Source organism: Pseudoliparis swirei, chromosome 12 (genome assembly GCF_029220125.1).
Source record: "Pseudoliparis swirei isolate HS2019 ecotype Mariana Trench chromosome 12, NWPU_hadal_v1, whole genome shotgun sequence".
In the NCBI taxonomy this organism is placed as follows: Eukaryota; Metazoa; Chordata; class Actinopteri; order Perciformes; family Liparidae; genus Pseudoliparis; species Pseudoliparis swirei.
This window is the reverse complement of record NC_079399.1, coordinates 4,338,228-4,353,205: the sequence shown is the minus strand read 5'-3', so window position 1 is coordinate 4,353,205 and position 14,978 is coordinate 4,338,228. Positions and strand designations below refer to the sequence as shown.

The 14,978-nt window shown below is 39.3% G+C and overlaps 1 protein-coding gene across 4 annotated transcripts in view; it reads left to right on the top strand.

Annotated features, from left to right (window-relative positions):
* pak5 (p21 protein (Cdc42/Rac)-activated kinase 5) overlaps window positions 1–11,847 on the top strand; it is a 67,540-nt gene extending 55,693 nt beyond the window's left edge. For all 4 annotated transcript variants that reach the window (XM_056428274.1, XM_056428276.1, XM_056428277.1 and 1 more), the window contains exons 5-11: window positions 196–337; window positions 431–585; window positions 2,386–2,519; window positions 5,683–5,809; window positions 6,486–6,611; window positions 6,708–6,842; window positions 10,184–11,847. In XM_056428274.1, the coding sequence (XP_056284249.1) occupies window positions 196–337; window positions 431–585; window positions 2,386–2,519; window positions 5,683–5,809; window positions 6,486–6,611; window positions 6,708–6,842; window positions 10,184–10,339 (975 nt within the window). In that variant the 3' untranslated portion in view covers window positions 10,340–11,847. The remainder of the gene's footprint in view (window positions 1–195; window positions 338–430; window positions 586–2,385; window positions 2,520–5,682; window positions 5,810–6,485; window positions 6,612–6,707; window positions 6,843–10,183) is intronic.
* The last annotated feature ends 3,131 nt before the right edge of the window (window positions 11,848–14,978 follow it).

Here is a 14,978-nt window from a genome sequence, read left to right as displayed (position 1 = left end):
TTCATTTATATTTTTAAATGTCATGTTAAAAGTGTTTTAGCCTGTTGGCAAACATTTTACCAGACAGATGCAGCATTAGCCTGAATTATTCTATTTATTGGGAGTTTTTTGGGGTCAATCTTCAGCTCAAAAGTCTATTTTTAAACATACACTATGTTGGAAAGTATCAATATGTCTTCTTCTTTTTCAACACAGGGGGCCTACTCGCAGCCTTCGTCGCCCTACATCCCCCCGGGGGCCTACCCGCCTCCTTCCTGGGGGTCCAGCTCGGACACGCAACCCTCCAGAGTCTCTCACGAGCAATTCAGAGCCGCCCTCCAACTGGTGGTCAACCCAGGTTGGGAAAAATGAACGATAATGACCGACTAAAAACATTTTGTTGTTGTTGATGCGTCGAACTTGAGCTCCTCTCTTGTGTTGGAACCTGCAGGCGACCCTCGCGAGTACCTGGACAGCTTCATCAAGATCGGCGAGGGCTCCACGGGCATCGTGTGCATCGCCAGCGAGAAGCACAGTGGCAAGCAGGTGGCCGTGAAGAAGATGGACCTCAGGAAACAGCAGAGGAGAGAGCTGCTCTTCAACGAGGTGATGGCACCGGCCAACTACATATATATTTATATATATATGTATATATATATATATATATATATATATATATATATACATATATATAAAGACTGAAAAAGGTATAGGTCGAAGCAAAACATGCTTATATATTCCTATCCTAAATTATTATAATCAAATAAATCAGAAAATGTATATATAAAAATGTAGCAAAAAATAATAATAAAAATAATATATATATAAATACATTTTTTTTTTCTTTATTATTTTTCTTTATTTAATATCTATTCTCTTATTATAATAACAAATTATAATAAACAAAATAAAGATAATATATATATGTATATTATTTATTTTTTTCTTTATTATTTTTCTTTATTTTATATTATTTTTCAGATTTATTTGATTATAGTAATTTAGGATAGAATTCTATAAGCATTTTGTGCTTCTACCTATACCTTTTCAGTCTTTCTGTTTTGTATATTCTAAAGAATAATATTGTATTGACTGAATAAGATACACAACAACAACAACTTTGATACGTGCACAACAAATCGCTAAAATCGGATAAAAATCGATTATTAGAAGAGCTGGCAACGAATTATATAATCGATTTGTTGCGTCGCGCCATTATTACGCCACTCGATAAAGTCGAAGGAGATGTTTGAGTAGTTAAAAAAAAGAAAAGCTATAGAGATGATTCCCGCCACCTATCAGTGCGAACGAACCACAACTCGTCGGGCGGGTAAATTCACGCCAGTAAAGCGTCGCAGTTCTGTTTTTCAATAAAGTGTTGGAAATTAATGTTTAAAATGTTTTTTATTTTTAAGCGATTCAACCAATAAATAATCGACAGATGAATTAATTATTAAAATAACGGTTAGTTGCAGTCCTAGATGTGAGGACGTTACGAACGTGTGAAATAGGAGAGTTTTGATGAATTTGGATGTTACATGGCTTCTGGAGGTCAGAGCGTGACCCCCACTCCCCCCTCCTCCCCTCCAACACACACACACACACTCGTGAGACCAGAGTCTGAGAGCTCAGTCCAGGAAGCCGCTTTAAATAGCATCGTTTACACACGGCTCTTTTTTTTAAATTTGGGTGCCAAATATGTATAAATACATCTCGCCATCACACTGCAGAAACATCTGCTGCCCAATGTGAAGAGAGAAGAAGAAAAAAACACACCCGAGTCCACTCTGCTTCCATTTCTGTGACGCACGGCGATGGCAATCAGAACCGCGAGCACATTTCTACATGTGTAATTGCAAGTGGTGTTCACGTTGAAAACCCCCACACCAAGGGAAATTATTCACAGCTGTCTCCGGTCACCGGAGAACAAAAATGAGCTGCGTATAATTTGCACTCGGAGAAAAATATTAAAAATACATCGAAATAAATCATATTTGCGGACAAACTTCATAATTGGCTTGTTCAGCGGAGAAAAAGTGTGTGTGTGTGTGTGCAGTTGGGAACTAATTTGCTTTGTGTAATCTTATTCATTTCTGAGTGTAATCCTTTCATAGTTAAGCCTCCAGAACATGTTCACATTAGAGAAAAAAAAGAAAAGTTAAATTAATGGATAAAATGCAATACGTTATTGAAATAGTAGATGATTTATTTATTATAACGTATTTAAAGCAGTCACAACATGAATCCATGTATTTGATTTAGTGTATAAAAAAGAAAACACCAATTTTGAATTGAGCAATTATGATAACAATAATTAATGTTGTTATTGATATTATAGCCGTTATTATTGCTAGGATACCGTGATGTGAAGATATAGGGAATAAAGTCGGTCTCTGTGTGCTTCAGGTGGTGATCATGAGGGACTACCATCACGAGAACGTGGTGGACATGTACAACAGCTACCTGGTGGGAGACGAGCTGTGGGTCGTCATGGAGTTTCTCGAGGGCGGAGCTCTCACCGACATTGTGACTCACACCAGGTAAAACGCCTCTCTTGAATATGCCTTTAGATCAGATTATATTTAATATATATATAGATATATTTATAAAAATAAAATATATATACACATGGGGGTCTATATTTATATATAGAAATATATATTTATATTTATATATATTTATGTATATATATATATGTATTTATATACATATATATTTATATATATTAATATTTTTATATTTAGAAATGTATATATATAAATATTCATATATAAATATGTAAATAGATATTTTTATATATTTATATATATATTTATTTATTTATATATATTATATATATATTACTTAACATATTTATTTATATATAAATATATATGTAAATATATTTATGTAAATATAAAGATGAATATATCTTTATATATATATATATATATATATATATATATATATATATAATGTATAAGCTCCTCTGCACAACGTGATTGGATGATGTTTTTTTAATGTGTTTGTGTCAGCACACACACACACACACACACACATAAAAGACATCAGCTAATCACGTGTGCGGAGGAGCGTATAAATATAAATATATATACATAAAAATGTGAGGAAGCCACCATAAGGGGAGGAGTCTTGCCTCTTGCCATTTTTATGAAAACAATCTGAACTAGAATGGGCACTCGGTAGAGCGCATACCTTCGCATATCACAAGATTGGGCATTGAATTATGAACATTTTGGCATTAGTTGCATGCCAATTGGACAAAAATGTATCGTGCTATGGTAAAAAAAAGATTTTGACCTTTCCATGACCTTGACCTTGACCTTTGACCCGATTGATCCCAAAATCTAATCAAATGGTCCCCGGATAATAACCAATCATCCCACCAAATTCCATGTGATTCAAGAAGATTTGACCTGTTCATGACCTTTGACCTTGATCTTTGACCCGATCGATCCCACAATCTAATCAACTGGTCCCCAGATAATAAACAATCATCCCACCAAATTTCATGCGATTCGGTTCAATACTTTTTGAGTTCTGCGAAAGATTTTGACCTGTTCATGACCTTTGACCTTGACCTTTGACCCGATCGATCCCAAAATCGAATCAACTGGTCCCCGGATAATAAACAATCATCCCACCAAATTGCATGCGATTCGGTTCAATACTTTTTGAGTTTTGCGAATAACACGCATACAAATAAATAAATAAATAAATACACGGCGATCAAAACATAACCTTCCGGCATTTTCAATGCGAAGGTAATAAGAAAAATAAAGCAATAAAGCTTGAACACAAAAGATTGGAGGATTTCACAAGAAGAGGGGTGGGGGGTGCGTTTGATAGTTTTCGTGTCATTGTTCTCCAACTTTCCCGAAGTGCGTCTCCGTCGTCGTGTTCCTGAGCCTCGTTGTTTTAAGCTTACTCCGCGCTTGGTGTTTAATTACAGTCATTTGGCGGCGTGTCGGCGTCGGATGCTAATAACACGCTTTGCTGAGGCCAACGCTCTCCCACACAGATGTTTGCCCGTGTGTGTGTGTGTGTGTGTGTGTTTCAGAGAGAGTTTCAGTTCACACATGAGCGCTTTAAGAAGAACTAATGAAACTCTAAAGAGGACATCATCTCCTCTCAACGCTCCCCAATTATTACAGTTTGTCTCGTTTTCAGTGGACTTTTTATGTCTGTATTCGCAGCTAAAAATATCAATATTATATTTAGTTTCCTGGGAAACCGCTCAAACCGACCGCTTGATTTAATTATCAGGCGTTTCACATCCGCGTCGTGATGATGTAACAATACGAGGAAGATGAAGATGATGACGATGATGAGGAAGTGTGTTTTACTTGTTGGTCCAGGTGAAGCTTTGTGCTATTTCTGTTAAGCCTTTTGTTGTCTGCGTTCGTGTAAGCCTCATCAGCATGAACACACACACACACACACACGTACATTTAACACACACGCACACACACACACAGAATGGGCGTCGGTCTTCCTGAACTATCGAAATCACGTTCACATTTCAATTATACTTAAGAGTTTGTTAATGAGCTGCACTTCACGGGGATTTGAACCAATATCAGTGCGAAAGCATGTGTGTGTGTGTGTGTGTGCGTGCGTGTGTGTGTGTGTAATTATCCTCCCCTTGACAACCTTTTCAGGCTCATTAAAAATGTTTGAGACAATTTTCTATTTCAGCGATGCTGTTTTCAAGTGTGTGTGTTAATTTGTGTGTGTGTGTGTGTGTGTGTGTGTGTGTGTGCGTGCAGTGAGAGGTGACTTGTTCCTGCGCACACGTCTCCTTTGAGTTAGCCAGTTGTTTTTGCACCAACAGAAGGCTCATTTATCTTTTGTGATTGTAAATGCACACAAGTGTGACTATAAAATCTGCTGCAATCTGCAGTGCGTGTGTTTCTATATGTGTGTGTGAGTGTGTGTGTGGGTAGCCTGGGGGTTGTTTCCCATAATGCAAGTTTATAAGTGACTCCTCTAACAGTGGGATTTTGGCGCAATGAGATAAAAAAAGAGAGGTGTGTGTGTGTGTGTGTGGGTGTGTGTGTGTGTGTGTGTGTCGAGAGAGTTAACGATGTGTGTTCTCTCTGCATGAACATGTACTCGTACTACACATTTATGTTTCCTATGCTCGCAAATGAGCATTTATCTATTTCTGTACATGTGTGTGACGGCAGCTCAGAGCACACACACACACACACACCCACACACACACACACACACACACACGGCATGGCCAGCTGGGTCTAGATGTCAATGTTCAGTGGAGCTGGGAGTTTCTGTGTGAGCTCAGTTAGACGCACTGCATTGCCCTGTCTCTCCATATGGGACCCCCCCACACACACACACACACACACACACCACCCCCCGCACATCACAGCTTCAGTCCTGCCGGCTTCAGGGGGGCATTTCTGCTCCATCTTAGTTGAGTTGGACTGTAATCACTTTAGAATGACAGCAGTGTTGTTGTTGTTGTTGTTGTTATCATGACTGTAATATGTATATATTACAGTATACATGCGATACAGTATACACAGTATAATAAGAGCATAATAAATACATGACTAAAGTAAAAGCTTCACCTCCGCCAACATAAAAACTACCATACCCTTCCTCTTTTATGACGCCACCTCTTTTATTTTCCTACAGTCCTCAAACGCCTCTCACATGGACTTTGTCTTCCCCCCGCAGGATGAACGAGGAGCAGATCGCCACGGTGTGCCTGTCGGTGCTCAGGGCGCTGTGCTACCTGCACACGCAGGGCGTCATCCACCGGGACATCAAGAGCGACTCCATCCTGCTGACCAGCGACGGCAGGGTGAGCACACGCACGCACACACACACACTCACACACACACACGCACACACACACTCACACACACACACACACTCACACGAGGAAGAGTGTGTGTAGACATGTCAGTCATTCACACACCTGTCATTAAACCTGGATATCCCCATTACATCAGGGATTAATAACCAGTGTCACTCCCTCATTTCTGTCACTGATGATATTAATTCAACACACACACACACACACACACACACACACACACACACACACACACAAGGAGTGTGTGTAGACATGTCATTCATTCACTCACCTGTCATTAAACCCGAGTATATCCCGTTACATCGGGGATTAATAACCACTGTCACTCCCTCGTTCCTGTCACTGATGATGTCAGTTCAACACACACACACACACACACACACTCGCTGACCTTCTCCATGGGTGCCACTTGTCAACAGCCAGTGCCAGAAAAACTCATCATCATCGTCGTCATCATCAATTACCACTCGTGCCCCCGGTAATTAAATCCCGCCTAACGAGCTGATAAAACATGATTAATTGAAGGCTAATTAACGGCTAATACGGGAGATTACAGTCTCTTCCACGGAGACGCTTTCCCCTCGCGGCGGGTCAGTGCACTGAGGTTCTGCACTGAGGTTCTGCACTGAGGTTCTGATACGGAACCGCCCGTGTTTTGCAGATCAAGCTGTCGGACTTCGGCTTCTGCGCCCAGGTTTCCAAAGAGGTGCCCAAGAGGAAGTCGCTCGTGGGCACACCCTACTGGATGGCCCCGGAGGTCATCTCCAGACTGCCTTACGGGACCGAGGTGAGGACACACACACACACACACACACACACACACACACACATGCTGGCTTCTGGCTCCAGCACTCAGAGTGAATGTGTGTGTGTGTGTGTCCAGGTGGACATCTGGTCTTTGGGCATCATGGTGATCGAGATGGTGGACGGGGAGCCGCCTTACTTCAACGAACCCCCTCTGCAGGCCATGAGGAGGATACGAGACAACCTGCCCCCCCGGCTAAAAGAGTCGCACAAGGTACACAACACGGGGGGTTTTTCTATATTTTTGGGGGCGACTGGTCAGCAGGTCCGTCTTAAAAAAAATAAAAAATGCGACAAAACTTCATAAATGACAAAAAAAGGGAGAGAGTGAAAGAATTAAAAGTAGAGAATATATATCGACTGTGGCTAAGTGGTGAGCAGGTCTGTCTTCCAATCAGGGGGTTGGCGGTTCTATCCCCGCCCGAGTCGACGTGTCCTTGAGCAAGACACTTAACCCTGACTTGCTCCCTGTAGCTGTGTCTAATGTAACATGTAAAGTGGCTTTAAGTACCTTAAAAAGCGCGTTATATGGATTATTATTATTTATTTTAGTTTTGTTCTATCAGGCATTAGCGAGGGTGTAGCTTCTTACACATTTTATATTTTGACATTTTGTTTCTTTTTGTCTCGTTTTTATGGATCTTACTCTTTACGCCGTTCTATTTTGCACTTGTGTTATTATTACTGATAATACACTTAATATTCATGACTATTGTTTATATGTTTGTGTATTTTTTGCAGTGTTTCCTTCGCGATTGTTCTATTTCTATCTCGTCTTTTCTCTTTGGACATTAATCAAACATGTAAAGCAGATAGAGAGTCAAAGATGAACTTACCTTTCTCGTTTAGTTTAATTATTTTACTAAATGTAGATTTATTATTCTATCAGTCGCTGGTGGGGCTATAACTTTTGACTTGTTTCTTTTTCTAGTCTTGTAACTTTTTATTTTACCAAATGGTGTTCATATTACTCATTACACACTTTCTATTTATACTCTTTTGTATATATGTGTTCATACTTTTACTCTATCTTCTTTCTCTTCGTCCTTTTCATGTATTTTGTGTTTTTTCCTTCGCGATTCAAACATTTATATCTTCTCTTTTCTCTTTGGACGTTAATCTTACATGTAGAGTCTAAGTATAACTTACTGAATGGTAATTTCCCAAAAAGTTTGTATGCTTTGAACAACGTGTTTGACCTTTTGAGGAAAGGTCATGCCCGAAAACATAACTCAAAAAGAGGGTTTTGAAAAAAATACTTATGATTCCAGAATATTGCCTCCTTTCAAAAATAATGAGTCACACGGGGGGAGAGTGTTTATTCATGACGCTCGAGGCCGGACTTTTCTAATTCCGTGATGATTCATCCGTGAACATCCCGTCTGCTGCTGTAGGGGTTGAACATACACAGGTATTGAAATTGACGTGCCAAAAGAATTGTTCAGTTTTAGCATTTCATCTTGTGAAATGCATTAAATTCATCATGAATTGATCCGTATGAGCGACGACACCGAGCCACAATCTTCTGGCGTTTATATCGGCGACAGTCAGAATGTACTCAGATGTCACGTATGGTTTAAGAATGTACAGATACAAAAGTCTGGGGTAACTTAGAAATGTCCTTATATTTCAAAGCACTGTTTTTAAAAATGAAAATAACATTAAATGAATCATAAATACTCTCTCTTCATAGTTAATGTGTACATGACTATTCTCTGGTGTTTAATGAAGTCTCTACAGAGGTGTGTAGAGGCCCATCTCCAGTGTTCTAATGGTACATTGTGTTATCGCCTTAGAAGACTAACGGAGGGGTAGAAAACCCTTTAAACTCTTTTTATGTGAGCGCAGCTGAAAACAGTTATGCTGGTGAGAGAAGCTCTAAAACTGGCCTTCCTTTGAGCCACAAGAAGAACAACATTAATATTTACGATAAAAATCATTATTTCTCACCTCGTCAATGTCTTGACTAGATTTTCCATTCATGTTGTAATTAATTTGATAGATCAAAGTTTGAGTTTTCATGGAAAACACGAAAATTGTCTGAGTGACCCCAAACTTTTGAACGGTACGTCTGGAAGTCTGCGTCCGGAGAAGTTTGGGATCTATATATAAAATAAATGATTATTATTATTATTATCTATCAGTGGCGTGCCGTGGGCCTGGGGCCTGGGCCTTCAGTGAGGTCCTACACAGTCCCACCCGAAATAATCCACCTCTCATTACATCATTATGACGCCATGGTTCTAGACACGATACAGTTACGTCACCTTGAAATTGACATTTTTATTCAGAGAATTGCAGGGGAAGAGTGCAATACAGTACAGTTCAACTAATAGGCAAGAACATAGTCGAGTGCAACAGAGTTATATTAATATTCTTCTTCTATCCATTTCTGGTCCACAAACTTTTAGCTTTAAGTCCAACTTTTTTTTACAGTGTGTTCACTAAACAGCGCATTGTCACCAGAGCAGTTTCACCGTGATGATGAAGATGAAAGTTCCTGTTTACCCAAACACATGACACAATGAATGAGTCTTTTCAATATGTCCCTCTTGTTCTTCACCTGTTCATTGTGCAGCTCCGTTGCCGCTTGTTCGTTGATCTGTAGATCCGCTCCGTGTCCCCAAAAGTTTTCAAAGCACCGATGCTTGTAGGTGCCGAGCCGTATTTGGTGTCTCGTTGCTGCCTCGGTTAGACAACTCAAGTGTGCAAAGCCAGTGTGGCTCAAAACACCAAATCGATCACTTGCAACAGGCATTCCCAGCAGTCCGGTGTGCAGAGCTTCTCGGAGCCTGTGAGCCGTTGATATCGCTCGTAGTTGGAACTTTGAAAGTGGCGAACGAACCCCTTCCCCGCCTGTGTCGGGCTTTGTAGCGTCAGCGTCGGTCTTAAAGTTCGTTGAGAATGGCCTTATAATTATATCCTCGACCAAATCGACATCTTCTCCTCCTTCCACCATTGTGGGTTGAACAAATAGCTTAGTAGTACGCGAATTATTTCGTTTATCAAATTCAGTTTCCTAGTTCTGAGGTTCTGCATATACCTGCCCATAGGCCCCGCCTCTCAATATTGGTCATCCAATCAAAAGACGTGCACGCACTCCGCCTGCAAGCTGGCTCCTGTGCCGGTTCCGGGGCCTTCTAGAAGGCCTAGAGGAGCCAACTCTAAAGCTGATTGGTTGACACAACATTGTCATTCCCATTCACTTGAAGCTACCAGCGCCCACAATGTTGATTCTGCAGGCCTAAGGGCAGATGTTAGCCCCCTGGCAACACACGATGGCTGAATATGATTGGATAAAAGATCTAAGATAAAGACCAGCCCTCCAAATCTCAACCTGGCGCTGGCAGCAGCGCAACCAAGAGGAACGCTATGAAATTAAGAGAATAACTCTTACTCTGGGAAATAATTGAATACATATTTGTGGGAAAATATATTTAGAAAAAAATATATATTCTGATGATGTTTAGGCCAGCAGAGAAGGCCTTGCTGGCCCTGACGGCCCGCCACTGTTATCTATGTAAGTAACGATAAGGTGTTCCCTCTGGTCCTCAGGTGTCCTCGGTGCTGCGGTCCTTCCTGGACCTGATGCTGGTGCGGGAGCCCTCGCAGAGAGCCACTGCCCTGGAGCTCCTCCAGCACCCCTTCCTCAAGCTCTCGGGACCCCCGTCCTGCATCGTGCCCCTCATGAGACACTATCGCCACCGCTGAAACAACAACAACACACACACCAGGGGGGCACTGCCCCTCACACCACTAACACTCACACCTGTAACCGTGAAGTAGATTAGCGAGAGGAATAATCGAAATAAATTACACTTTTTAAAAAAAAGAAGAAAAAAGACACGACAAGAGAAAACAAGAAGAAAGAAAATTCATTTCTAAACTTTGGACCCGGAGGATCTCACTAGTCGTCCAGTAGAAACGTGTGGGCTGGCTCGCCTCGTCCTCGTCCTCTTCCTCTTCCCAGACTGCGAGTCCTCGGCTCCGCGGTGGAGTCGCCCCGGAGGGGGGGGGGGGTGCAGCGGCGTCTCCGGACCAGAGCGGCGAAGGGCAGAAGCAATCGGCCGCGACCTTTGACCCGGCGCCGACTGTCGAGCGGCCAATGAGCTCTCTCGCATCTCTCTCTTCTCACACACTAACAGTGAAAATGTATTTTAGAGAAACTTGTAAGTTTTTCTGTACAGTTTTGATAATTTGCAGTATTTTAACCGTGTCGTAAACCATTGTGATATGAGGCAGTATTAAATAGAGTTTCTGCAGAGATCTTTTCCTACTGTTTATAATCCAGTTTTTTGCTTAAATATTATAAGAGATATCCCAAATAAAACTCAACCTAACTGTTACTAAAAAAAAATTACAAAAATACTAAATATATTTATTATCTTACATTTGTAGACAGAACTTCCATTAAATGTTGGAGAGAAGAAAAAAAAAAGGGTAATGTCAGAATTTTGTATGACGTTTTAAAGTATTTATTTATTTATTGGAATAGAAGGATTGTTTTTTTTTGGTAGTGTGGCCTTTTTTTATTTCTGGGGGGGGGGGGGTTCAATTTTACATTTCTAAAAGCGCTATCAGTCGTTATGTCATCCAAGCAATACCCCTGATCCTATTTATGAAGCCCCCTGTATTTATGATAATAAATAATTACACGTTTAAAATGTAGCAGAGAAAGAAGAAGAAAAAAAATGAAAAGTTTTCTTTTATTTTCTTTTATTAAATGCCGAGAGGCGCCTCCCGCACAGATTTTTTAGGATGCCGATTAAAAAAAAGTCTCGTTTTTCTACTCCTCGCATCCTTTGCCGTCACCATCTCACTCCTTCTCCTCACCTCAGTCAGAACCACCAGAACCGGCTGTCATCCTCATCTCTGGTCGGACCGGGGAGAACCGTGTAATCCTCCTCCTACACATACTTTTTTTTTTTTACCCATCGTTTCACTGTGATATGTAAATACGACTGTGCATACGTGGATGTGTGTGAGTCTGTGTGTGAGCCTGTGTGTGTGTGTGTGTGAGAGAGAGGTAGAGTGTGTTTATCTCTGTACAACATCTGAAAGTGTGTGTGCGTGCGCAGCTTACATCCTCGACAATGTGTGTCGAGATTGAATGAGTCACACTTCTCTGTGGTGTTGGCTTGTACAGTGATATTGCATGTTTGTTATCAGTGAAGCTGATTTCAATTAAAAGAAGAAAGAAAAAACGCCCATAAAAATCATTGAGATGTGTTGCATGGATTTTTCCTTCATCAGATTATTCAACAGTTTTATTTTTTCTCTTTGTTGTTGTTTTTGGGTCCTCCATATTCTCCAAAGTCAACATTTCCAACTATTTCACCGTGAACTTCACCTCAGAAAAGACACGTGTATGGATCGGCGTCGCCATGATACATATGAGATTATTCCTCTCTCTTCCCTCGAAGCCATTTCCCTCTGAAGCCCGATAATGGGATATTGATTTAGCTCGGATGGAGAATGGAGCCTCTTTCTACACGTCTGCTGACGGCCCAGTAAATAAAAGCAGAAGTACTGGTGGGCCAGCGGGGCCGCAGGGCATCGAACTCCCGACCGGAGAGTCCCCGAGTTACTGCTGAGGGGTCTGATACGTTTACATTTTCTCATCAGGTCAACTGCACAAGGCTGTGAATGGGTAAGGAGATGCATTGTGGGTCTTACACTAGCTTCAAATGATAAATTAATTTAAATCATAATACAAAAATAATTAAAAAAATTCCCTTTAACAGTAGGTGCATTATGGGTCTTACACAAGCTTCAAATGATCAATTAATTACAATTATTTTTTATTTTTTATTTAATTTCCTTTTTTACACCTCACTAAAGGAAAAGCACACGTGGAATAAATATAAATACATAATAACTTCATTTAGGGTAATGCCATTAAAGGCGATGAGGTCATGCTCTTTGATTTTATAAACCAGTATTTTATCTTATTTTTTTAACGTGTCTGGGTTTTATTTTTTTTACACAAAACAATTCAGTGAATGAAGTCTGGTGGGGGTTTAAAGCTTAGCAGCGTTGTTTCCCGGGTTACTTGAACGCAACACAAACCGTGTTTCATTAAGGATATTTTTTACACTTGTGTTCCAACCACACGTCACGTGACCCAATATCTGCTGCGGAAAAGTTGGCGGACACTGGATCTGCACACACGTTCATCGAACAGTTATACAACACAATATTATACAATATTATATATTATACACTCAATTAGCCAGGTATCTGGGGGGAAATACAACTTCCAGACATCCGTGTGTTGCCACAGAAACCTAAACTACGTCACCGTAAACAGAACAAAGGAAACTGGACAGACCGCCACTCCATTGTTGGAAATGAATGAAGTTCAGCTACAGGTGAGTTTTCTAAACCAGGTAAGTGTTGGCTGTAACGTTAGATGTTGATGTTTCTATGTAGGTGGACACGTTGGCTCATTTGACGTTATCTTGCTGGTCGTGGGAAATGAATATGTGGTGTTTAATTACATGAAAGTGTGTACTATTTGTTGTACTGTTGAGTTCAGGTCAGCTGGATGAGGTTGTTGTTGTTGTTGTTGTTGTTGTTGTTGTTGTTGTCCACTAGTAAACCAGGCAGGCCTTTAGTTGAGCCGGATCACTTTATAAACCTCATCTTGAATGCCAGCAAGGTGCTCGGGATCGGTTGCTTCTGTCTTGCTCTCCTACTTGACTAATCCTGTTTAACTATGAGGTTCGGACCGCCCCAGCTCATTTGCATACAAGGACACATAAATGTCAGGAATAAATAAATGAAGAAATACGTGTTGACACATAAATAGAGACATCAATAAATGGAGAAATTTAGAAATAGATTTATTTAATGATGTCCTCTTTAGGTATAACCTATATTTATTTATTCCTGTATTTATTTATTTATACATTTATTTAAGTATTTATTCCTGTATTTGTTTATTTATACATTTATTTAAGCAATTATTTATTTATTTTTATATTAATTCATTTATACATTTTTAAAGCATTTATTTATTCATGCATTTATTTATTTATATTTAATACATTTTAAGTCCTCCTATACATTAGTTATAACTTGTATTTATTTATTCCTGTATTTATTTATTTATAGATTTATTTAAACATTTATTTATTTATAGATTTATTCAAGCATTTATTTATTTATTGCTGAATTTATTTATTTATCCATTTATTTAAGCATTTATTTATTCCTGTATTTATTCATTTATTTATTTATTCCTGAATTTATTTATCCATTTATTTAAGCATTTATTTATTCCTGTATTATTCATACATTCATTTATTTATTTGTATTTAATTAATTTTCTGTCCTCCATTAAAAATGTCCCAACTCCATGTTTATAGAGGGAAAAGCACTGTAAGGTGTTTTAAAGTCACACTTAATTTAAACAAAAAAAACAAGCAACGTGTGCAGGCCATTGGTTTACGGTTATGAGATGCTTACCAAAACCTAAATGAACCTCACGAGCTGCTCTTCGTGTAGCAGCGGTGTACTCGTGTGATACTTGTAGTCCTGTTAATTACTTGTGTGCCAAACACAAAGTGAGTAAAAAGTTCTCCTTCCACTTTTTCTCTGGACTCAGATTACTTTCTTCATGGTGGAGTGGTCGTCCAATATGGGTCAACTCCAGAGGCCCCTCCCCCTCGTGAATGGTCATTCTGATTAATCAAACTACGCTCTAACACGCTCTCGTGAGGCGTAGAATAAAACTGTGTTCAAATTGAGAAGGGCGGCGGCGTAATGTGATTGATTTCCGACCCACTTTCCGAACAAAAAGAACATTTCTTCGAGATCTTTTCCAACGAGCATGTGACCGAGTGAACAACTGAGATGAATGGCTTTGACTTTGATGACTTTGGGCTGATGTATGACGCCCACGCTGCTGAAACCAAAAGGTGGAGCTGACACGGATGCTCTATTTATTTCCAATTAGACTTTTTCATATTGCATTTTTTTCAGTCCCAGTCAGTCGACAAAATCAATACTTCTTCCCTGTCTCCTCTGACGGGAGTATCGGTCAACTTTTTTCACGTTGTGCTATTATATTTGTTTTTAATTATTTATATCTATATATAGATATATGTATATATTTGTTTATTCATATAAAATTGTATTTAATATATATATAAATACATATATATATAAATAATGATATATATATTTTATATAAAGCAATATGTATATATATATATTAAATACAATTGTATATTATTAAATAAATATATACATATCTTTTAGACAAATTTGAATAAAATCGTCTAAATATATACATATATTTTATAGACATATATATATTTATATATTTTTAGGTTTGAGAGATAAT